Source organism: Grampus griseus, assembly GCF_964374135.1.
Source record: "Grampus griseus genome assembly, chromosome: Y".
Taxonomy (NCBI): Eukaryota; Metazoa; Chordata; class Mammalia; order Artiodactyla; family Delphinidae; genus Grampus; species Grampus griseus.
This window is the reverse complement of record NC_139016.1, coordinates 6,927,163-6,952,866: the sequence shown is the minus strand read 5'-3', so window position 1 is coordinate 6,952,866 and position 25,704 is coordinate 6,927,163. Positions and strand designations below refer to the sequence as shown.

General features: G+C 50.3%; 1 protein-coding gene across 1 annotated transcript; it reads left to right on the top strand.

Annotated features, from left to right (window-relative positions):
* LOC309817725 (G-protein coupled receptor 143-like) lies at nt 1-25,704 on the top strand (the record flags this gene model as incomplete). The annotated part of the gene is made up of 9 exons (XM_082646994.1): nt 1-268; nt 3,625-3,734; nt 4,663-4,757; nt 10,976-11,068; nt 13,531-13,640; nt 15,192-15,300; nt 16,931-17,048; nt 18,227-18,470; nt 25,300-25,704. 9 exons carry the CDS (start codon nt 1-3, stop codon nt 25,392-25,394), a joined length of 1,242 nt encoding a protein of 413 aa, XP_082503120.1. The 3' UTR covers nt 25,395-25,704.

Genomic DNA, 25,704 nt, shown 5'->3' with positions numbered 1-25,704 from the left:
ATGGCCTCCCCGCGCCTGGGGACCTTCTGCTGCGCCACGCGGGACGCCGCCACGCAGCTGGTGCTGAGCTTCCAGCCGCGGGCCTTCCACGCGCTGTGCCTGGGCAGCGGCGCGCTCCACCTGGCGCTCGGCCTCCTGCGGCTGCTGCCCGGGCGCCGGCCCGCGGGCCCCGGCCTCCCCTCAGCCTCCCCGCCGGCCACGGCCCGCACCCCGGCCTCCGCCCGCATCCTGCGCGCCGCCGCCGCCTGCGACCTGCTCGGCTGCCTGGGTGAGGGCGCGCCCGCGGGTGGGGATCCGTCCGCGCGCGGTTGAGGGCGCGCGGCCCCCGCCCAGGACCTGGTCGCCACGCGGGTAAGGACGCCCGGCCCACGGGTAGGAGGGCCGAGCCGGAGGCGGCTCCCCAGGGGCCGGACTGGACGACCAGGGGACTCTGCGATACAAGATGGTCGGTAAAAGTTCCTTCGGGGGACCGTTGTTTTTTTTGTTTTTTAAACAGTTTGATGTATTTGTTATTGCACTTATAGGGAAACTTTAGACGGTGCTGTGAAGGAAAACCCAGAAAATACAATGCATCCCTAAATGTACCACTAGTGAGAGACTAACAGTTAATATTTCGTGCGCGTGCACACACACACAAAATCGTTTCCAAAATGATTTAGCAGAATCAGGAAGAAACCCATATATATATATATATATATATATACACACATATATATATATGTATATATATATGTATATATGTGTATATATATATGTATATATATGTATATATATGTATATCTATTACACTTTTATTTACTTACTTGTTTATTTATCTATCTAAGTTTGGGTTTTATACCACAGATGGGCAAACTTGCAGCCTTTAGGCCACATCCTGCCTGCTGCCTCTTATCTATGGCCCAGGAACTAAAAAAGTTTTTACATTTTAAAGTGTTTTTAGAAAAATCTAAAGAAGAAGACTGTTTCTGACATGTAAATATTCCATGAAATGTAAATGGCGGCGTCCGGAAGTGGAGTCTTATGGGGATGCAGCCATGCCCTGCACTTGTGCCTTGTTTGGGGGCATCTTGGCCCTAAAAGGGCAGAAGTGAGTGCTGAACAGAGAAACTATGGCCCGTAGAGCCTAAGATATCTTCTCTCTGGCCCTTTACAGAGACTTTGTTGACCCCTGCTTTCAACTCCAGCACGGCACATTTTACAAACCTCTATGCTAGATATTGCCAAGCATTTTAACTTTTTTATTTTGGAAATTTTTTAACATATGCAAATGTAGAGAGATTGTATAACAAACTCCCTGTACCCATCACCTAGCTTCATCTATACCCCATCCCCGTATCCCACTCTCCACTGGGTTAATTTGAAGCAGATTCCAGAATTTATATCATTTCACCCACACAAATCTCAATATATAGCTGTAGAAGATAAGAATTTTTAAAAAACATACATATCACACAGATATCACTATCACCCCAAAATAATGAAAACCAGTTCCTTAATATCACTGGTGTATGTTCAGGTGTCTCATAAATGCTATTTTACAACTGGTTTTTTCAAATCAGGATCTAAATACTGTCCATGTTTTGTAATTGGCTGACAGGTGCTGGCATTTTGGAATTGTGTTTTTCAGTCGTGTTTGCTCTTGAAGGAAAGGCTGCTGGCGGTATTTGAAGTGCCTTCCACCGCTGTGCCGTGAGGGGGCAGCAGCTTCGGGGACCCCTTGAGTGCTTCTCTGGGCACAGGTGGCTGTGTGTCCCAGGGCCTGGTTCTCCTGTTCCTGGTTGTGTGATTGGAGACACTCAAGAATCTTGGCTTCAGATAAATGCTATGGAACCTCTAGTCACTTGCTTAGACTCGAGGAGTAAGACAGGAAGCTATAGCGATAAAATCAATTTGGTGCAGGACAATAAAATAAAAAATTGGTTTTCTTCCTGATTCTGCTAAAGCATTTTGGAAAAGCATCTTAATAATAATCTAGTTTCTGTAACTTGAATATCTGAAAATAGAGCTGCACGCAAACATCTTTTGAGGGTCAGCAAAGTAATATTCGTATATCCTTTGGCCTTTAGAAGGAAGGTGCATGACACTGCGGGCAAATGGGCAGAAGCAGGAGTCAGGGGAAGGCTTGGTGACCAGACCTCCTCGCTGAAAAATAAGAAATACAGGGCTTCCCTGGTGGTGCAGTGGTTGGGAGTCTGCCTGCCGATGCAGGGCACACGGGTTCGTGCCCCGGTCCGGGAAGATCCCACGTGCCGCGGAGCGGCTGGGCCTGTGAGCCATGGCCGCCTAGCCTGCGCGTCCGGAGCCTGTGCTCCGCAACGGGAGAGGCCACAACAGTGAGAGGCCCACGTACCGCCAAAAAAAAAAAAAAAAAAAGAAATACAGATGCCTATCTCATGGGGTGGTTTTTTTCCCCCAGTTTTTTTTTAAATATCTCTTTTTTTTTTTTTTTTTTTGGCCACACCGTGCAGCTTGTGGGATCTCAGTTCCCTGACCTGGGATTGAACCCGGGCCACGGCAGTGAAAGCACAGAATCCTAACCACTAGACCACCAGGGAACTCCCTCCCCAGTTTTACTGAGACATAATTGACATATAGCACTGTATAAGTTTAAGGTGTACAGCATAATAACTTACATTTATCATGAAATGATTACCACAACAAGTTTAGTAAATATCCATCACCTCATATAGATACAAAAAAAAAAAGTGTTTATCGAGCTCAAAGCAGAGCTCTGGACTGAAAACGACAAAGCACTATGTGGACGCAAAGCATTATTTTTGTTATCTGTGCTTAAGAATGAGAAGCTGTATCTTAGGCTTTTAGTGTTCACACTCACCCTTTTAGTGGTATATGACACAGTGTATATTTGGTAGCATGTGACACAGTGTATATTTCTGTATGTGAAATACACACACAACACTAGTGTGTAACTCTGTACTGCTCACAGGTCCCCTTGAGCGGGGTGTTACATAGTGAATGCTTAAACAAAGGCTATCTATCGAATTACTTAACAGAGGACCCTAATATATGCCTTACGTGTGTATACTGTGTTGAGGAGAATCAGATATTTGGGTCAAATAGCAAGGAAAACTCACAAATAATAAATGGCAAAAGTAGATTATCAAGAGCTAATTTGTGAAAATCTTAAATGTATATTTTTTAAAGAATGAAAGAACTATCTTTTTAAACTTCAGAATGTGCTTTCTCAATCATTCTTTTTTACGTGAGGACTAGTTAACTTGGACATTAAAAATATAGCCAAGAAATATAAATTGTTATTCACATAATCACTTCTGGGTGCCAAATAAACAGACAGACAACGTTAGGGACAGCACTGTGGCTAATGGGGGCTGAAGTTGAAATCAAAGTGCCTGGGATTGCTCCACTACCATAATAATTATTTTCTGAGTCTTATTTTTTTCTCTGTCTCTCTGCACACACCAGCGTGTTTCTTTCCTCCCTGTCTCCCTCACATCTTTCTCTTTCCCTTCCTATCTATCTGTCTATCTGCCTATCTATCCATCCATCCATCCATCCGTCCATCCATCATTTTTACAGAGTCAACAAGTCACCTTTAGATTTGTATTAGGAGCAGATACAAAGCATCACCTGATTCTCCCTTAGGTATCACAGTCCGGTCTACGGTGTGGTTAGGGTTCCCGAGTTTCGTGGACGACATCTCAGCCGTGAATGGGACAGACGTGTGGCCCACCGCCTTCTGCATGGGGAGTGCAGTAAGTGTACCTCCCCTGGTCTCCCCCTTCCCTCCCCTTTGCCCCGCTCCGTTACGCTGTGTCCTCAAAGCGTGGTCGCGTCCCTCCCGCCAGCCCACTGTAGCTTTTAGAAATGCACACGCTCAGAGCCCTCACCCCACTGACCAGGGACCCTGGGGTGCGGGCCGTCTGTGATTTAACAAACCCTCCAGGGGCCTCTGACCCACACTCCAGTTTTAGAACCACTGTGCTAGTATGTTTGCCATCCCCACCCTTAAACACACGTTCAATCCTTACCTTAGATCCAGCCACAATCAAAACCAGCTGGGCAAAAAAGGAAAAAAGAAAAAAAAAGTTACTGATTTAATGGATGTATTTACTTAACAAAATATATATTTAAAAATAGCCATTTGTCCATCCATATTGCTCTGTCCGCCAAGTTAACACTCCAGTGAATGACCTCAAAGGACACTGGTACCCTGTTGACCCGCCATCTGTGCCACAGCCGTCAGCATCTCTCCCTTCCTCCCCTCTGTTGCTTCCCAGCTGCATCCCGATGGAGCCTCTGTCTTAGTATATAGATCTCGTGCCGCTTCTAACATACGGAGTCCCCCCCGCCACCGCCTTCCTTCTACTGGGAAGGTCCTTCCTGCCCATCCTCCTTGGTCCTCAGCAAAAGAGCTTCATGCCAGGCCAAGCCGCACACCTGAGCCCTCTACCTCTGACCACAAGCGTAGCACAAGGCAGGGCTCGCTGGACCCGGTGCAGCTGAGCAGACAGGGCACCAAGGCGCACGCCCGTCCCAGGCCACATGCCGGCCTGGGTTTCCAAGCCTCTCCGGAGGGCTTTCACGTGCTGCCCCGTGACGTCAGAGGAAGTGGGCGTCTGCCAGCTCATTTCACGGAAACCCATGTCCAGGAGCTTTGACGCCGGCTCTTCCCGATTACAGATGTGGATCCAGCTGCTGTACAGCGCCTGCTTCTGGTGGCTGTTTTGCTATGCGGTCGATGCCTACCTGGTGATCCGGAGATCGGCGGGACTGAGGTATTCAGAGCAAGCCAGCTGGCTTCTGCCCTAGTTTGTTGCCTGAGGGAAGGTTGGAGACACCGCTGAGCGCTGCATCTCTGTACGGCAGACACAGCTGATCAGAACCTTTCAGCTGACCCCTCCACCGAGAAACGTCTGTTCAGCTCATTTTTATAAAAGGCTGAAGGCACAATCGAAATATCGAGGATTTCTCCAGGTGCCCCCTACCAGAAAAAAACAGGATTTTAAAACCCTGAAAACAGTATTTCAATAGATTAAATATTTGGAACACGACAAAGACTTAAAAAAAAATAAGAATTGGCATGAAAATAAAAAATTCTGATGGTGTCTAAAGGTTTAGGAGAAAAGTTCTTAGATGTATGTATTGATACAGGATGCTAAATACGGAGCCCAAGGGTTCTGGAGCTGCCAGGGGCTGCCTGGGAGGAACCCAGGAAGGGTTAGTGCCTGGGTCCTGGTGGGTTCAAATTCCTGCCCCATCACTCACTAGCTGTGTGACTGTTGGCAAGTGGCTGAACCTCTCTGGACTTCCGTTTTCTCAGCTGTAAAACAGTACCCGCCTCAGGAGGTTCCTGGAAACAGTAAATGTGATAGTACCCGTGGATGGTTATGGATGGAGCCTGGCACGTAGCAGGCGCTCGGTAACTGGGAGCTGGGGTTGGAGCTGGGATGTGCACGTTATGGAGGAGACAGAAGCACAGAGAACCTACGTGCCAAAGAGAAGCAGGAGGGCACGGCGGGTGTCCTGGTCTCCGGGCTCCAGGCCCAGGAAGGATGGGTCCCCGACCAAGTTCGTGGTGCACTTCCATTAGGCCCCCTTTGCATGGAGCCCTTGTTTGCTTTTTTCTTTTTAAATAGCTTTATAAAGTTCATCTGTTTAAATGTATAAAATCCATTGTTTGTGAGCATATCCACAGAATTGTGTAACCATAACCATTATTTGGCTTTATGACGTGTTATTCATCCCCCAAATCTCTGTACTGGTTACGAGTCATTTCCCATTCTTCCCTCTCCCGCAGCTCCTGGTAACTTCACATCTACTGTCTGTCTCTGGATTTGCCTGTTCTGGACAGTTTCTGTAACTGGAATCATACAATGTGTGGCGTTTTGTATCTGGCTGGTTAAACTTGGCCTGTTATTTTCGAGATTTATCCATATTGTGGCACGCAGCAGTTCTTCATTCCTGTGCGTTGCTGAATAATACTCCATTGTTTCGCTATCTGCCTTTTACCCGTTTATCAGTCACTGGACTTTTAGGTTGTTTCCATTGTTTTGACTGCTACGAATAATGCTGCAATGAATATTTGTATGCAGGTGTTTGTGTGGACATATGTTTTCGCCATATACTTATGGGTATACACCTTGGAGTGGAATTCCTGGGTCATATAGTAACTCTGTATAACCTTGTAAGGCACTGCTGAACTGCTTTCCAAAGACTCTGTACCATTTTACCTTTGCACCAGCAATGTGTAATGGTTCCAGTTTCTCCGCATCCTTGATAACAACACTTGTTTTCTGTGTGTTTGGTTTTTTGAGATTTTAGCCATCCTGCTGTGTGTGAAGTGGTATCTCATTGTGGTTTTGATTTCCCTGATAACTAATGATGTTTAGCATCTTCTCATGTGCTTATTGGCCATTCGTGTACTTTCTTTGGAGAAATATCTCTTTGCTTCCTTTTTCCAGTTTTTAACTGGGCTGTTTGTCTTTCTTATTATTGAGTTATAGGAGTTCTTTATATATTCTGGATACAAGTACCTCATTAGATATATGATTTACAAATATCTTCTCTCATTCAGCAGGTTGTCTTTTCACTTACTTGGTGGTACCTTTTGAAGCATAAAAGTCTTTCATTTTGATGAAATCCAGTTTTTGTGTTTTTTTCTCTTATTTCTCGTGCTTTTGCTGTCATCTAAGAAACCATTGCCTAACCCGAGGTCACAAGGATTTATACCTTTGTTTCCTTCTAAGAGTTTTATCGTTTGAACAATTTTATTTAGATCTTTGAATTAATTTATGTGTGGAGGTGAGGATAGGTCCGCCTTTATTCTTTTGTAGGTGGATATCCAGTTGCCCCAGCACCACGGGTTCAATAAATTCACTTTTGAAACCAACGTGAGTAACCAAATAAAGACCATATTAAGCTACAGACTACACTGGGCAATCTTAGTGAATCACCACTCTGAGATCCTTGGTATTCCTTACGTGTATCACATCATCATTCACTTTGTCTCTCTGGCCTGAAATTTAGTACTCTCTTCAGTTTTGCGTTTCTTTCTTCTACCTTTTTGCCTTAGTTCCCAAGCTCTTACACATCTGTACAAAACCGAGGTATACTTGGTTGTGAAAATTCTGTAGGGAACACAGTTAAGGTTAAAGGTTGCCAACCAGGTATATCAGTGAGAATTAGTTTTGGCTACATAAAATACATAAAACAATAGTGGCTTAAGATAGGAATTTCTCTTTCACGCTAAAAGAGGCCAGAGGTAGGCAATCTAGGGCTCTTATGCTGGAAATCAGGGACCCAAGCTCCTTCTCTCTTTCTGCTCCACCATTCTATTATGTGACTTCCATCCTCAAGGTATCATGGCCCAGTATGGCTGCTGGAGCTCCAGTCATCACATCAGCATTCCAGAAAACAGGAAGGAGGTAGGGGGCAATGCAAAAGGGGCCTGTTGTCCCCTGAGCCAGATCCCTTTAAGCAGGGACCTGTTTTAAGCAGGCCTGCTGTCCATGAGAGTTTTACACAACAATAACATTTTCATGTTATTGGCCAGAACTTAGTTTTCTGTCCACACTTAGCTGTAAGAGGAGGTAGGAAATACAGTTGATTATCCAAGCGTGCTGCTGCTCTGCCTGACATCCAGGTTCTGTTGCTGAGGAAAAAAGGGAGAATGACTTTGGGTAGGCAGCACGAGGAGACCTTGTCCCAGAAGCTGAGTGCAAGTGGGATGGTTCCCTCACTCAGTTTGGGAGGGATCGGAGCTAGGATACAATTAGAGGTCTCATAGACCACCACTCAGTTGTGGAGATAAGAGGAACCTTGGAGCACCGAACAGAAGCTAGAAGAGTATGTCTCCTGCTGTCATAGGAAATGCACCTCCACCCGTGAGGGACTGGAGTTGGACAGGGCTGAGTGACAGCTCTCTGGACCCGGAGAACAGACAGAGCCCTCAGAAGCCAGGATAGGCGATCAGGAAGCCCTCCTCACACCCCGGCGGGTGTTTGGAATTCATCTTGGAGCTTGGCGTTAGGATAGGCAGAAGTCTGCGGATGTGCAGGGACTAGAGGACGCCAGGCTTCCGAGGACCCGCCCATCGAACAGGAGGCGGCTCTCCAGGGATGCCAAACACCCAGATGCCTCCCAAGGGCAGGGTTCCAGGGCTGGGAAGACCGTCGGTGGTGAAGTGGGCTCTCCCATCAAAAAGGAGCGGGCCCACAGCAGAGAAATAAGACGGGTGCTCTCTAGCCACGGAGACCCAGCCCCGACCTCGTCCCTAGCACAAGTCACGCTTCCCAGGGTGAGGTATCTGAGGGGCCAGCCCGGGGTGGTTTAGAGCCAGAGCTGAGCGTGCGGGTCCAGAGCCTCTGGAGCCCCTCTCTGAATCGCCAGCTTGTTTGCAGAGCCGAGGGCGGAGTGGATGCTGTAGGTGGCAATGAAGAACCTGCAGCCGGTGGAGAAGGGTCCCGAGGAATTCCCAGGCAGGGGGCCAGACTCCTCCGGTATGGCGGGATTAAACTCCACATTCCCTTCTAGATCCTTCCAGCATTTAGCTGTTTCCTTTGGCGCGGGAGAATTTTCCCTAAGCAATGTCATTAAGGCAGATTGAAAGTTAACATGTAAACTGCCTCTTGGGCTCCAGGTGCGGGAGACGCACGGTTTAGCCATGCCGGCCGGCACCTGAGATCCCGGGAGAAGCTCTGCTTGCCCTAAGAAAAGGAGAGTGTGAGAGCAAAGAGGGTCGTGGGGGGCGGAGCGGCCTTCGCGTGCCCGCACGTGAAAACTGGCTTGCCGTCAGAAAAAGGGATGAGGGTCTTCAGCCGGGGCTGCTCCGGATCGATCCGCCACGGCTTTCTGGCTGTATCGGTTATTGACGTGGCCGCGGCCTGGGTCCCGCGGCCGGCTCTGACTTCCCCCCCCTCGTGGGCGTTTGGGGCCGAGGGGAACCGAGGGCCGGGCTTTGGGGAGCGCGAGCTGGCCTCGCCCTCCCACCCAGGAGATGACCCCAGCGGCTCCCTGCAGCCCAGGCTTGGCGTCTGGAACGCAGATGCCACCCTGCCACGGCCCAGCCCCTGCGCAAAGCTGCTCCTTAGTTTCCTGAGTGTCCGGCAAAGCCTGTGACTTGTGGGCAGGACAGACCCCCGCACGCTCCCAAAGCCGGACGGGCAGGGAAGGGCTGCTCCAGAACCAGCAGTGCCAGGGGAGGCGAAGGTGCAGCCGCGTCCGCGTGGCCGCCCAGTGGGCCGGCTGTGCAGTGTCTCCTCCCTGAAGCATGCCCTCTGGGCCATCTCTCTTCCCTCCTGTCTCCTTGTAGAAGGGCGTCCTTCACCGCATCCCTGACCACGCCCTTTGTCCCCACGGCGGGTCCGCAGGGTTAAAGTCCTGATGGGCCAGGGGCTGCACCCTCTGCCAGGCGTCTGGCAGAGGGTTTTTTTAAAAATTTATTTTATTCATTTATTTTTGGCTGCGTTGGGTCTTTGTTGCTGCGCGCGGACTTTCTCTAGTTGCAGCGAGCAGGGGCTACTCTTCGGGCTTCTCGCTGAGGTGGCTTCTCTTGTGGCAGAGCTCGGGCTCTAGGCGCGCAGGCTTCAGTAGTTGTGGCATGCGGCCTCAGTAGTTGTGGCGCACGGGCTCAGTAGTTGTGGCGCACAGGCTGAGTTGCTCTGCGGCATGTGGGATCTTCCCGGACCAGGGCTCGAACCCGTGTCCCCCTGCATTGGCAGGTGGATTCTTAACCAGTGCGCCATCAGGGAAGTCCCATCTGGCAGAGTTTTGAGTAACAGTGGGCACCTCTGAGGGAGCAGCCCCGGGCCACGTCCCATTGCACAGAAGAGGCAAACAAAGGCTGTCTTGGAAGAGCGAGGTAGCTCTGCACGGGCTCAGGTGGCCCATCGTCCTGACCCCACCTGCAAGGCTGGCTGCCTTGAATCTCTCAGGGGGACAGGGTGGGGTGTGTGGGAGTACAGAGGTGAAGGATGGAGATGGTAAGGATGAGAGAATTTGAACTATGCAGGGAATGGGGGGTAGGGGGACAAGATGGGACACCTCCCCGCTGCCCTGGAGCGTCGAACCACCACACATTTGTTAGAGACCTTCTTCTTGGTTTGGATTGAGCATTAAGATGCTTGCATATTAGGTACGGAGGTGACTTCAGGAAGGACAGAGGCCAGTAGTTGCTTGCCTACTGGGGGAGCCAGGCACTTAGGAGGAATTATGAGGTACCCGTGCCTCACTCCTCTCAATCTTTTATTTATTTATTTAGTTAGTTAGTTAGTTAGTTGTGCCAGGTCTTAGTTGTGGCAGGCAGGCTCCTTAGTTGCGGTCACCTGCTCCTGAGTCACGGCATGCGCGCTCCTTAGTTGCAGCAGGCGGGCTCCTTAGTTGAGGCATGCAGGCTCCTTAGTTCTGGTATGCAAATTCTTAGTTGCAGCATGCATGTGGGATCTAGTTCCCCGACCAGGGATAGAACCCGGGCCCTCTGCAGTGGGAGCGTGCAGTTTTAACCACTGTGCCACCAGGGAAGTCCCCTCCTCTCAATCTTGAAAGGCTTAGGTTGAGGGAAAGAAGCCAGACACAAAAGGCCACGTCGTGTGTGACTCCCCTTGGAGGAAATGTCCCGAACAGGCAAATCCACAGAGACGGGGGGTAGATGAGTGGTTACCAGGGCCGGGGGCACAAGCATGATGGGGAAAGCCCACTGAGTGGGTCCGGGTTTCCGTCTGGGGGGATGAACATGTTCTGGAACTGGATAGAGGGGGTGCTTGCACGGCACTGTAGATGTCCTAAATGCCGCTCAGTTGCTCATTTTTAAATGGTGAGTTTGATGTTATATGAATTTCACCTCAATCAGAGGAAAAATAAAAACCTCCCAGGCAAAATCGGGCAGCTGTTTGCCAAGGGTTTGCTCTGCGTGCATCTTCCTGCCGCTCGCGGAGCTCGGGGCTTGGTCAGTGCTGGACCTCAGGCGTGGCCGCCCCTCTGCCCCTTCTTCCCCCAGTACCATCCTGCTCTACCACATGATGGCCTGGGGCCTGGCCGCACTGCTCTGCGTGGAGGGAGCATTCATGCTGTACTACCCTTCCGTGGCCAGGTAAGCCGGGGCTCCCAGCAAGCCCACTCCCCCGACGCCTGGACCTCCCCCCCCGCCTCTCTTGCAGGAGACGCCCAGGCACTGACCCCGAGCGGGCGGGCAGGCCATCGTCCTGGATCTGTGCAGCTGAGAGCACAGTGGCTGGCACCTTGAGTTAGCGTCCCTGCCTCTGCCTGTCCCCTGCGTGTGGGTCGGTGTTGTGCGCGGTGTGGATGCAAAGCTGGGGGCACGGCTCCCCCGTACCAGCCTGTGTGCCAGCCTCCAGGCCTGTCCCCCTCCAGACGGACGCAGCCTTCCCCTGCCCACTGTTTATTTTTCATTCTTCAAACCAGCTTCCTCTGGGCGAGCAGGTGAGTTGAGCGTCCCAAGAATGAGTTGGAGATGGCTGGAAGACACAAAGGGTCGCTCGCTCTTGACAAGCTTATTTTAAGCCTCTGCTGTCTGCACTTTCTCACCTCTCTCCATCCTGTGCTGTTCTGAACACAGACACTGGGCGATGTGGCCTCTGAAATTGTCTCAGGCATTTCTTCAAGTTTAAAACCCCATCAGTGCAACCATTTGTAAAGCCTCAAGGTCCCTCCAAGGATATATACTCTAATTTTCAATGGAAAGCTGAAAAACAGAGGTTGGACATTGTCTCTTTGTCTGTGACTTCAGGGCAGTGTACACCCGGGATCAGCACAGCGCAGCCCTCAGGACAGATCCGGCCCTCTGCCCTGGTCTTGTAAATAAAGCTTTATTCGCACACAGCCGTGCCCATGTGTGTATGTATGGTCTATGGCCAGTTACACATTAGAGCTGAGTAGTTTGACAGAGGCTATGAGGGTTCTGGAGGCTAAAATATTGACTATCTGCTCCTTTACAGAAAAAGTTTGCTGACCTGTGGTGTAGACCGTTTCTGCCCCTTCTTTTTCGATTTCTTGTAGCCACTCACTCAGATGTCTCCACGTTGGTGTTGCTTTGTGGCCTCTGTGTAGATCCCTCCAAACAGCCCACTCTCCCCAGGAACCCTAAAAGGACAAGTACAGAGTTAGCAGCTGTTACAGAGGGATGCGCTTAATTGGAAAGGGAGTTTTTATCTCTGGCCTCCACCTGTGAGATCCTGGGGACGTTGCGTCTGAGCGCGAGGGAGCCATTGCTGCAAGGACACTCAGGAACGCCAAGGTGCCCCGTGGTCTCCAGGCCGCCCCCTGAAGCATCTCCATCCTTCCTCATATCCACCCTCAGAGCCCACGACGACCCAGAGCCCTCGGCGCTCTGCAGGCTCCCACCCTCTCTCGTTTGTTCCTTACATTCAGTACAGGCACCCGAATCTCATCTCTCCCCCCTCTTGTTTCCCTTTCTCCCCTCAAGCCCTTCCCGACCACAGTTTAGCTTTCACAGCTCAAGAGGAAAGCTTCTGTTAAAAAGGAGGTAGCAAAAAAAATAATAATAATAAAATAAAAGAAGGTAGCAACACAACATTGTAAGTCAACCATACTCCAATAAAATACGGCTTTCAGGGTAAAAAACAAAACACGCAAACCAAAAAACAGAAAGAAGGCACCATCCTCAGGTGGTACTGTCATCCTTAAGGCAACAAAGATGGGCACTGCATTTTTCTTACCTGTTTCCATGCACTTTCAGCCACTTTCCCCTCTGGTGTGAGCACTTCATACCTATGAAAACGAGAGCAGTAGCGTTTTTATCACTCCACCTTCCGTGGCCACAGGAGCTGTTCCCTCCTCTGCTTTTCCACCCCGTCTGGGGTCGGGCCTGGGCAACATCCCCTCTGCTTTGGATTCTCTCTTCCTCTTTGCCGTTCTCCTCTACGCTATGTATTTGTTAACTGATAGCCCCGGCCTCGGTAGCATACCTGTGTGTGGCACCCACCGTGTCCTGTGGTGATAGATGATTCTCAAGACCCATCAGTAGAAATCCGGGTCCCCCTCCCCGAAAAGAACCCCTGAAATGATTACCTGTCACCATGACAACAGATACCCTGTGCTGTGTGAGGCTCGGGTATTTTGATAGTCGAGGACAGAGCTTGGATCCTATGCGTGATGTCAGCCAGGCTTAGCTGACAGCTGTAGTAAGTGCCGAAAACCCAGCAGGTTTGTAGAACGCCTTTGTCTTGTTTGAAAGACAAATGGGGGAGACCCACTTGTTTGAGAGACCCAGTGGGGGAGTTGGGGGGGATCCACCACCCCAGAGCGCCTTTTCCCCTCTTTACCTTTTCCCAGCAGGGAACTTTAAAAGCTCCCTGATTCACGAGACACAGAACCATGACTGACCCTCCTTCTTCTGTGATTTAATGCTTGTCCGCAGACGTGAGATACGAGTCAGGTTTCCTTCGGGCAGAGTCAGAAGCCGATCTGTGTGTTTCCTTCGATCTGGTCCTCTTGTCTCGACTTGCAGATGAGTCGGCGTATCTCAGGCAGAGCCCCGGTGTTTTGGAGAATGACCCGGCTTTCCTCCCTCAGGTGTGACAGGGGTCTGGAGCACGCCATCCCCCACTATGTCACCACGTACTTGCCTCTGCTGCTCGTCCTCGTGGCCAACCCCATCCTGTTCCGAAAGACAGTGACTGCAGGTAAACCCAGGGAAGTGCTCTGGGGGCGAGGCCGCGGCTACGGCCCCAGGCCACGGGCTCTGATCATCATCTAGGACCATGGACCTCATGTGTCATCCTCCAGACAGGAGCACAGTACAGGTGGGGAAAGTGAGGGGGTTTAATAAACGAGAGGGAGCGAGCCTACTCAATTATGGGCTGTACGAGTCCTTGGCCAACGTCTGCTAGCTCAAAGCCGGGACCAGGAGACGTTTCACTTCTGTCTGGGCTCCTCCTGAGTCTGCCATGGGCGTGCCCCAGAGGACCCCAGTGGCCTTGGAAAACTGCGGAGGGGAGACGGGATCAGGAAAGGAAAGGGCAGCCGAGGGGAAGGGATGGATGTGGACTGAGCCGTCCTGGGAGCCTGGGCCCTCCCCGTGATGTCTGGGCCTGTGTCTTCTCCCACTTGGGCAGTAAACAGGAAGGAGAGCACAGGAAGTGAGTCAAATGCATCAGGAAGAACTGGGTGAAAGGGATCTTGTGAGTCAGCAGAATGCACTGGACAGACCTCCCGGCCAAGGCAGGGGACCTGCATTCCAGCCCCCATCCCGTCCTCAAGGAAACGTGCCCCGAGGCAAGTCTCCAGGCCCCTCATGCCGCCCTGTGGGTCCCTCACGGGCAGAATGAGAAGAAAGAAACACACCTTAACAGAAAGGTCACTTGATGATCAGCTGTGGGTTGCAGAAATTGAACCTAAGTGAAGTGCTCTACCACTAGGGAGAGAAAAATCACTGCAGCTCTTTGCATATCTGCATTTAAAACTAGTGTGCTGTACACCTGAAACTAACACAACATTGTAAATCAACTATACGCCAATAAAAATTAAAAACAAAAAACCCCTCCCCCCAAAAAGCTAGTCTATTAAATATAGCTTTTTTTTTTAAACAAAATTGCATTAAAAAATAGTGATTTGATTACATCAAACAAATGAAAATGACTTATAGAATAAAGACCGGAAGAAAATACACTAAGATGCTAACGATGGTTGTCTCTGGGTGAACTACGGGTTATCAATTCTTTTCTAAACTTTTTTGTATTTTCCAACTTGTCTACAAGGATAAATGTCAAATCTTTCAACATTTTACAATAGTGAGCATGCATTATTTTTATAGTAAAAAATATAAACCGTAAACACATATAGTTCCCGAACTAGTAAAACCCAGATAAAATCCAGAGTGTAGTTAACAGCACTGTACCAGTGTTGACTTCTTCATGGTGACCAATGTGACTATGGTTGTGTAAGATGTTACTCTGGGGACAGCTGGGTGTAGGTATACGGGAACTCTCGGTACTGTCTTTGCAAATCTTGTGTAAATCTAGAGTGATTCCATAGTAAACGTTTAAAAACTCTATATTCCCGTGAGTCTCCGAGAAGTCCCACGTGCAGGTGGTGAGGAAAGCACGGCCGGGTCTCGCTGGGCGTCACGCTCTCCTGGCTCTGCTTCGGAGCTCCCACCTGCTTTACTGCCCTTCCTTTGCACGCGGGAAACGTAAATAACCAAATGACGTGCTGTTCCCCTCTGCTCTTTACAGTGGCCTCTTTACTAAAAGGAAGTCAAGGAGTTTACACGGAGAACGAGAGGCGGATGGGAGACGTGATCAAGACCCGATTTTTCAAAATAATGCTGGTTTTCATTATTTGGTAACCTTTCTTCTTTTTTTAAAAAACTGTCCCTGGGAAGGGAAATGCAAACCGCCTGTCATTTGCTTTTCCAAGTGTGACCTGAAAGTTCCAAAGGCAAGAGTCTTCAGAGAGGAAATTTTTGAAACTTGTGCTAGGTGCCTTTGGAGGAAATGCTTGCGAGACAGGAAGGCAAGTCTACCATCCGTGAACTTCTGGAAAGCTATTCACATCTACTCAAACTACATAAAGAGCCCTAAGAACGAAAAGTCCCGAGTTTAGTTTTGATGCGTCCCACCCATATGCCTCCGGAGTTTTGCCCCGTCGCTGGGGTTAGCATTTAAATCAAGTGCCTTCTAAGTCCACCCATTGGCAGCAGGCTTTTTTTTTTTTTTTTTTTTTTTTTTTTGCCGCGCAGCATGTGGGATCATAGTTCCCCGACAGGGATCGAACCCGCACGTCCTGTAGTGGAAGCGTGGAGTCCTAACCACTGGACCACCAGGGAAGTCCTTGCATCAGTCTTGACACCAGGATTCCTGTATCTGACAAGATACAAGGGCAAGGACCCATCTTTAGTGTTACGACTCACCGCTCAGGCAAGAAGGGTAGAGTGGGACTTCCCCGGTGGTCCAGTGGTTAGCACTCCACGCTTCCACTGCAGGGGACATGGGTTCCATCCCTGGTTGGGGAACTAAGATCCCACAAGCTGCGTGGCATGGCCAAAAGAATAAAAATAATAATAAAAAAAGAAGGGTAGAGAGCAATCTTCCTGTCCTCAACTGTCCACGCACCCCCATTCCCCCACCCACCCCCCCTCCCACCACAGGTGTCCTGCCCCAGCGTTTCAAGTGGGTGTGCTGGGCATAGACCTGTGACCAATGCAAAATCGACTGGAATCAGGAAACACTTCGCTGTGGTGAAGCAATGCTTCGCAAGACAGAGCACGCCTTGTGGTGTTAATAATTGATGTGATGCAAGCAGGTTTGTTTGCACAGTCTCCTACGAGAGACGTACATTAGCTCCCTCTAAAAATACACTGAGCTTGTGGTTTCAAACGTCACCTCCCTGCCAAGAATAACCTCAAAAAATTCAAACATAAAATGTCAAGATTTGTTTTGGTCTCCATCAAAACATTAGCTTACTCTTCAGAGGAAGGATGAACTCTGGGTTATTTGACATGTGCTAGAACCTTCCACCTGATGTGGTGTTGAGTGCGACCATCGGAAGGATATGTTGGTCTCTGCTTTGGGCTGAGAGGGGTGGCATGTCTTACGTCAGGTTCTTGGTGTGCTGCGTCCTCCTTGCTGCTAAGCAGCACTGCCCCCGCCCCAGGACTTCTAGGTGTCGGGAGGCATGGTCCCTGACCCCCAGCGTTAAAAATGAATTGTGGGGGCTTACCTGGTGGCGCAGTGGTTGAGAGTCCGCCTGCCGATGCAGGGGACATGGGTTCGTGCCCCGGTCCGGGAAGATCCCACATGCCGCGGAGCGGCTGGGCCCGTGAGCCATGGCCGCTGAGCCTGCGCGTCCGGAGCCTGTGCTCTGCAACGGGAGAGGCCACAACAGTGAGAGGCCCGCGTACCACAAAAAACAAACAAAAAAAAGAATTATGTCACATGTTCTCTTCACCTGTGGGCCATTTTCTTTCTAACAGTTGGGTGTCGAATATCATCAATGAAAGCCTTTTATTCTATCTTGAAATGCAACCAGATATCAATGGAGACTCTTTGAAACAGGTCAGAAATGCAGCCGAGACCACATGGTTCATGATGGTAGGTCTATCTTAATTTAAAATGTTCTTCCTAAAGAAAAAAAAAAAAACAGAAGGGATAAAACCACTCAGAAGTATGATCTATATGTTATTTAAATAGGCAGGGAGTTAAATAGGTTCCTGGGATGCTAACATCTGGCCTGGGTCCACGAGCTAGCTGTTTTCATTCAGTGTTGGGGTCGTTATTAAATGGACATGACTCTGGTAAATCAACTTGGCAAGTGAATCAAACCTTTCAGGCTGATTTAAAATATCAGGGAATTTCTCTTGAAGAAATGTTTCAGACTGAAAAAACCATAGGGATGTAGGTATTGCTTATAACACTGTCCGTAGTTATGAAGCATTATAGGTAACCCACATTGTTTTAAACAAAAGGGAACGGTTAAGTTAATGATGGTCTTTGATCTTGAGGAATCTTATGCCGATGTCGAAGATGACAGTGTAAAAAAATGACAATTGTGAAATCTAGTGTTCCGTGAAACATGCAAGATCTAATAATTATACTGATTTCAACTACCTAGTAACACGTGCATGAAAAAATATTGGTGAGAAATACACAAAATCATGATAAGGTGGAAAGAGCATGGGTCGCTTCCCTCAGTGTTTTCATCATATTGCATTTCCAAATACAAAAATCCACACACGAGCTGTTCGTGGAGAGATGCACGGTGCCCTACACAGAATTAAAATGTATGTTGCTTCAGAGTCGGGGGAAAGCTGACGCAGGAGGGTAAGACCCACACTGCCTGCCTCCACCCCTGCCCGTGCCGTGGTCACGTGCAGGGACCACACGTAAGCAGAGTTTCCTGGACTGACAGGCTCAGGTGCCTTTGTGCGGTCACATCCTAACAGGGGCGCGAGGGGCAGGGCCCCGAGTCCCTGCGAGGGAGCACGGCCACGGGCCAGAGGTGAGACAGCCCGGCTGGTCCGCGCAGGGCCTTCCCTCTCCCGCCTCCTCCCTGGTCTGACTCAGGTCCTCTCCCCACCCCACCTCCCGTGTCTTCGGGCACCTTTGAGGGCGCAGCACCGCCAGCCAATCTGTCTCGCCCCACACCGGCCAGTGGGGCAGGTCGCAGTGAGGCCAGCCCAGCGGGCCCCGAGTCACCCTGGGAGCACCCAGTGCTCTGATTCCCACCGTCCCACCCTGACTCACCCCTGTCTCTCTGTCCTCCCTGCCAGGGGATACTGAATCCAGCCCAAGGGTTCCTGTTGTCCCTGGCCTTCTACGGCTGGACAGGCTGCCGCCCGGCTTTTCAGGCTCCCAGGAAGGAGATCCAGTGGGAATCGATGAGCACCTCGGCCGCCGAGCGGAGTCCCCCGTCCCTGCGGGGCTCCCGTGAGCCCCGGGAGAGCCCCGCTGCCAGGAAGGAGGTGCGGGCCGGCGGGCACACTTCCGACGAGGCCGTGAGCCTGCTGTCTGAAGGTAAGAGCCCCTCCGCCAAGGCAGGCGGACGGCGGGGCCCCGGCTCCCCTGGAAGTGCTTTATCAACGGCCACGTGGCTGGTGCATAGCATTTCCGTCCTGATGTCTGGAACCTGCTTCAAGGCGAGAGTGGAAAGTGACAGCGTTAGGTCTCATCGCGTCATCCACCTCTCCTTTTACTATGACAGTGGTACCTTTTCTCTAGTTATTAAGCACTGTAGCCTTGTAATAATTATGAGCGGCTCCACCTTGGGCTGGACGGCCTTTTGAATAGGAGCAAAACTGCCACTTCAAACCCGTCGCGAACGTTTGCCGTCAGACAATGAATGGTACGACCTGTCGCGAACGTTTGCCGTCAGACAATGAATGGTACGACCTGACCTCAGCAGCTTTTAGATGCCGCTTGGTCTGTCCACCTCATTCGGGGACATTTAAGGGAACATGCTGGTCGTCCAGTGCTGGCTCTTCTGATCTGCCCTTTTCATTTCAAGACTCTAGCACTGTGGTCCTCAGATGGGTCCTGTTTTTAAACTCCTGTTTAATCGGATTTGGGGTTATGTCTATTAACCCAGCCGACAAGGAGGAAGAAAGTTCAAGGCCCCAATAATGTCTCTCTAAAGATTGCCGTCTACTAAACCTATTACATACATTTTATATTTATATATTCATGTATACTATTTATATATATAAATATATATATAAATTTATATATACATTTATATAAATTTATATCTTTATAAAATATATAAATAAACTATTATATGTACTTTTCATTAAACATACTGTAACCTTATAATTTATCATTTGCTCTGTATTCTGAATTTACTATTACAAAAAGCTCACTTATATTCTAATCAAGATGGGTAATGAGAGAGAAAAATCACTAGACCTATGATCCTTATTCCTAACGAAATCTCAGGGACTGTCATGGTTATGATAACTGATTAATTTTACTGTCCCTGGTCTATGCAGACCTTTATTCCCTTGAAAGATTCTTCTTGAGCAGACATTTTGCTGTTAGCATTGAGTAACAAGACTGGAAATTCTTTACAAGAAGCGGACACATGTTTGCAGCACCTCTTCTGGGGGTCGGGGGGTTGATTCCCACAAATGCTGCTTGGGGAGGAGGCCACCCCATGCCCTCCTTCTGTCCCCACTGAGGCCCTGGAGCCCCTCCCTCTTCCCACTTTATTACACTGGGGCTAGTTGCAAATGCTTTTAACCAGCATGCATCACCCTGCAACCCATGTACCATCTTGCACTCATGCTTGATCACTGCACGTGGTAAGGGCCCAACAGTCGTTTGTAATAATTATGTTAAATTACACATACACATTTTTGATGGGAAATTAGTTCTAAAAGGCCTAAGAGTAATTAATTGTAAGCTGTAAAGACTTCTTAGACGTAAGATTTAAAGAATTCTCAGTAACATAGAGTTGGGGTACTGTGTCAAATATATCTCAAAAGAGCTGGGGAAAAAGAGTTGAGATCTTCTTAACCAATTTTTTTAGTAAGACTTTATAATGAGTAAGCACTTTCTTTGAATAAAAGCAACATTTGTCAAGCTTGTTAGAAGCAAGGTGACATATGGTCTAAGTATAAGGAATGGACTTGCTACGCAGGAGCCACGATGACACCCTCCAGGGAGGGCTCGTGGCTTCTGGGCGCAGGACTGTCCATCTCGGCCTCCTCCAAGTGAGCTGAGGACTACAGCCCTTCCTGCAAATCTCACTCAGTATTTCTTGACCTCTAACAGGGTGCTAACGACAGTGATTTTCGTAAGATTAAATAGATCTTTGTGCTATGTGCTTAAATAGTGCTGGGACACAGAGGGCATTCCATAAATGCTAACTCTAGTAAGCATACCTAAACCCCATTACATATTCATAACCTGAGCGGAGACATGGAGCAAATGTTGGCGAGACAGAGAATGAAAGAGTCCGTGAAAATTTCCAATCTGCGTTTAAAGTATGAAGGCAGGGCGATCTGGGCAAACGATGTGGATACGTGTCAGGAAACAAGCCCAGGGCAGAAGGATCCCCACGCAGGAGACTCCTGTTCTTATACCACAGGCCGTACACGCCGCTGCCAGGACCCTCAGGAAGCGGCAGCCTTCTGCCTACAGTGGTAATCTTGGAAATGAGATACGGCTGGCTTGGTCTTGGGCCGTTTCCTTTCTCCTCCTTCCCAGCCGCTTTGCTTTTAGTCTCTTTAGTAAAGGGAGGGAGCTACTCATAATACAGAAAGTACTATTACATGTGGGAGAAAAGCCCAGAGATGCAAACTCGAAGCAGTAAATACAGTTAGGCTTCTCCCTGTTTGCATCGGTTAAGATGAAGCTTGACTGGTTTATCATATCCTTAAGCCTCTACTTTAGGATTCACTTCGAGGCCAACAGGCTTCCACTGAGCCTCCGAAAGGAAGTATCTGACGTGGTGTCTGGCACTTACAAGTCAACCGAGTTTGAACAAATATTCATCGAGCCTCTGCAACATGGTCAACGGCGTTTTAGCTGAGGGGCAGGGCGGTGTGTGTGGACTGTGCGTGTCCCTGGGAAGCATCATGTAGGAAACTTGCAAGTGTCAGTTAAGTAAAGACAATACTGTATTTTATTCTAAAAAGTCTGACGCGTTAAAGGAACACAGAAAAGGCAGGGCCTCTGTTGGTGTTGGCGCATGGGTGAGGGCTTCTGGAGGAGGTGATGTTCAGACTGGGTCTTGCACCGCAGACTGGAATGGGAGGGGAGGAAGCCCGGAGGGCGCCCCGTGTGGAGACTTAGGGCAGAATGTCTGTACGTTGTTCAGGGGTGGGCACAGCGTGGGATTTGTGGGAAGCTGGAGAGGCAGGTCGGGAACAGATAACGAAGGGTTTTTACAGATTCTGCTAAGGAGTTGGCATCTTATCTAGTGGCCAGCGAGAGGCCAGTTAAGGTTTTTAAGTGGAGAGATGCACTCAGATTTGCTTGTAGGACTAGCCTAGCGAATGGATGTGGGAGAGTTGATTGGATGATCATGCTTCGTGACCATGGCAACAGCTAACATTGAGGGGATCTGTGCGTAATTCTCTATGACAACTTCGTTCAAAATCGCATCTTTATGATTTCCCTTGGGACTAAAAGTCAAGAAAAAAGGGTACTTCTCACAAATAAGCAGAAACCCGGTTGGTTTTTATCTGGTGAGCACCAGAAACCCTTAAAGTATTATCTCCTCTGTCCATGAGCTTTACGGAGCGTAGTGTCAGATTTCCGGCCCTTCTTTAACAGGGACACTTTGTGCTCACAAGGGAAAAGTTCAGGATCTGATGGATACTTTAACCTTATCATTGCCTTCAAAGGTTGGGGTGTGTATTTCTCAGGAGATCTGCTCCCCTAGCCTTCAACGTCACCCTGGACCAGGTTCCCCCAAGCCCTGCCCACCGGCAGGGGGCACGGCGGGACGGCAGTGGAGCTGGGGGCGTGGTCACAAAGGGGACACGTCTTAGGCGGAGGCCTGGCGGGGAGGGGCGTTGAGGAGAACAGGCCTTCCCTTGCTGTGGCAGAGGGGCGTGGCCACAGGGATAGGGGTGTGGCTGTGGACAAGATGGACCACAGGGTATAAAGGATTGCGTCAGTGGGGTAGGGCCGAGACGCGGGGCATGTGGGGAGACGAAGAAGGCTGTCGTTAGAAGAGAGCACATGTAGTGTGTCCACAGGTAGGAAGCTTGTGGCCTATGCAGAACACAGTGGATGGAAGTGAGGGGGCGTAACTGTCTGTCTGTCTCTCTCGCACGTCTTTTCTCTCCCCCCAAGTGTCTTTACCACAATTCCGTGTCTCTCACAATACCCTAGTTCTTGCACCATTCCCTCTCACCCACAATTGCCCTTTCTCTCCCCAATCCTTTGCTGTTCCCACAATTCTCCATCCTCTCCCACAACCCCTTGCTTTACTCACAGTTCTGTGTTTCTCCCACAGCCCCCTATTGCTCCCACAATTTCCCATTTTCTGCCACAATTCTGGAATCTTCATGGTTTCTCACAAATCTCTTGTCTTCTACAGTTCCTTTTGCTACTGCATTCCACCGCTCCCCAAATTCTTTTTCTCGGAGAGATTTCTGTTCTCCAGCATAATTCCTTCTCTCTGACAATTGCCCGTCATCTCCCACGGTTCTCTCCCCCACAATGCCTCTCTTCCACAACGGCTAGTCTCTCCCACAGTACTCTCTTCCCCATAATTCTCAGTTCTGCCTGGCAATTCCGTATCTCCCCCACCTCCCACCAAGTTTCTGCCGTTTCCCACAGTACTCTCTCTCCCACCATTGCGTCTCTGCACATCTCTTTATCCTCCATCACAGTTTCACAATCCCCAAATTCCCTGTTCTCTCCCACACTTCCCCGTTACCGTCCCCATTTCTCTGTTCTCTCATACACCTCGTTCTTTGTGATTCTCTCTGCCGTCACTTGCCCCTCCACGTACCACCAGGTGGCGCCATAGGTCGTGTTTGCCAGGGGAGTGTGGGAGGGAACACACCCCAGGGCCTCCAACTCTGTCGGGCTGGCGGGACCCAATTCAACACCTTGAAGGGGACGCAGGCCCAGGGGTTGTACGCTCTCTATGGCTCATGCAAGTAACCACCTGGTTGGGATTTCTGATCTAGGGCCTCGAGGTTTTAAGGGATCCAAGAGCAGCAGCTGAGGGCACCGGGGCATCCAACATGCCTTCCCAAATGTTAGGTCTGCGTGGAGCCAGGAAGTTCTCGAGAACCTGCCTGGGCTTGCAAGGCTCCCTGACGGGAGTTGCTAGGAAGGCGCTCGGCCCTTGGGCACTGGGAGGTCGCTGGCGGCTGCATTTCCTGCACGCACACTCAGATGTGCACATGCACCGACAGAGAATTAGTCCCTCACCCCCACCATGGCCTTGTCGTGACACAAAGGGGTCTCCTCCGTGGAGCCCCGGGGGACGGGGAAGGAAGCAGGAACTCTGAAAAGGGGGTCAGAATATGTCCCAAAGCGTCAGGTAACGGGCCAGATCTTGATCCCGAGCCCCCGTGTGACCCTCCAACCCAGAGGCTTTTTGAAAAGACCACAGAAATCACACACAAGCTCCCACGAGCCCAGGACGCGCTCATGAACGGCGAGCGACGCCGAGAGAACCGAGCCTTCGGGGAAGCGCCAGCGAACCCCTCCGGAAGCGCAGGTTCCCCGCTCCCACCCTCCCCGTCGGAGGCACCGGCCCTTCCCCCGTCGTCTGAATTCCTTCCCCGCCCCTTGGTGGGCTCTTCACGCTTGGGGCGGCTCCCTCCGACCTGTGTGGGAGGCCGCAGGCCGCTGTGGGGTGTGGGTGGTGGTGGGGACGGTGCTGTGTCGGCCACGCCGCAGACCCCGCGCTTGCGTCCTCTTGGGTAATATCGTCACCTGTTCCTGTAGCTCCGGCTTCCCCAGGCATTTCCAAGCCCACAGAGAGCTGACGGCCTCTCCTTTTCCCCCTGAAGTGTCCTCGGAAACTCTGCATGTGGCTCTTCTTACTGCGGGCTTCTTCCTGCCGGTTTTACACGTTAGTCTCCGTGAGTGCTCTGCGGTGCCTGCGCCGTGTCCCACCGACGTCACGGCGGTGACCCCACGGTATTTAGCCATTCAGCGTTAGTTTATCGTGCCGGGGCCTTGTTTAGGCACTACAGATACTGTGGTGACTAAGGTAGACAAATGGCGCTGTCCACTGAGACTCTCCGTATGATTATATAATAATTATTATATCAGCATTTGTGAATGAAAGTCTCAAAGAACTGTACAACATTCAAGGCGGCGAGAAGTGCTGCGAAGAACAACACGTCAAGAGGGGGCAGGAGAGTGGTTTTAGATACGCGTCCCAGACACCTCCTTGAGGAGGTAACATTTGAGTGGAGACCTGAATGCAGTGTGGGAGTGAGCCATGAGAAAATCTGGAGCGCTTTGCGGGCAGAAAGAGAGATGTGCAAAGGCCCTGGGGCAGCACTGAGCTTGGATGTAAGAGAAGCATGTGCCTGAGGTTGTGAGTGAGCAGAGGGACATGAGGGGAGGAGCCTGCAGCCGTCAGCGGGGCCTCTCGGTGGAGGGAGTTGGGATTTGGAGATGTTCCTGAAGGGCAGTCACCTGCCCCATGCCCCGCTGAAAAGTCCACCCTTCTCTGCGTCTTCCTTCGCTGTATTCCGGACACACCCCCCCAGAACCTGGCACCCGGCAGGCGAGCCTGGATATTTGTGGAGTGATATCCGTAGAAAGAACAATTCAGACATCTGTTGCAAAGATCTCCCACACCTTCTAAAGGAAGGCGTGTTGCTGGGGTGATTAAACAGACCTCCAGGATTACTCTTTTGGCTGGAGTGACGTTTGCTTTCACTCTACTGATGGTTACCTACATCCCTCCTCTTAAGTTTTAGTAAGAGGAGTCCTTGGGGCACCTCGTGGAATTGAGAGCAGGTGGCCGGGCGACCCCGGAGCCCTGTTGCCCCCGAGTGACCCCTGGGGCAGCTGAGATCTCGGGCCCCTTAGACAGCGTGTTCCAGGGCTCCGAAACTCCCCCGTGTCAACAGTCTGTTTCCGTTTGGGCTGCAGCACCCACAGGGTTCGGCTGAGATGCGGTGAGCTGCCCAGTGGTGAGGTCTGGAGGAAGGGAGACAGGGTGGACCTCCCTTCAGGGAGGTCATACATCAGCTGCCCCAGATGATTCTGTAGGACTTTTGTCCTTCGGAATGATTTAACCACGTGTAGGTGAAAGTATCATGTACTTTTCCTTTTTAAATACAGACGGTTGTGAAGCTTGTGAAAGACGTTCTCGGACACGGACACCGTCACGTGACAGTCTTTTTTTCCTCTCCAGGTTCTGACTCCAGCACAATTGAAATCCATATTGTAAGTGTGTCCCGCAACGGAAAGGAGACTGAATCTGTTCCAAAAGCCCAGGGAGACCTGTGAGAGGACGAGATAGAGGTCCAGATCCCGTCTTCCTCAGACTCCACGTTTCTCATCCCTTAGGACTGTGATCTCGCCTGCAGTCAGCGCACTGCATGGTGTAGCATCCCCCCAAATCCCACTCCTGTCACCACGTTAGTGTATTCCCCAAGATCCTCTTTGTGGTAGGAGGGATGATCCGTGAGCCTGCGCTTGGGGATGGCAGGGCGGGGCTTTCCAGATCAGACACTCTCCACTGACATTCGTTTTTCTGATCTGGCTGTAATGTAAATGCCAGACCCAGGTCCTTGGAAAAGTTAATAAACGAGCTGTG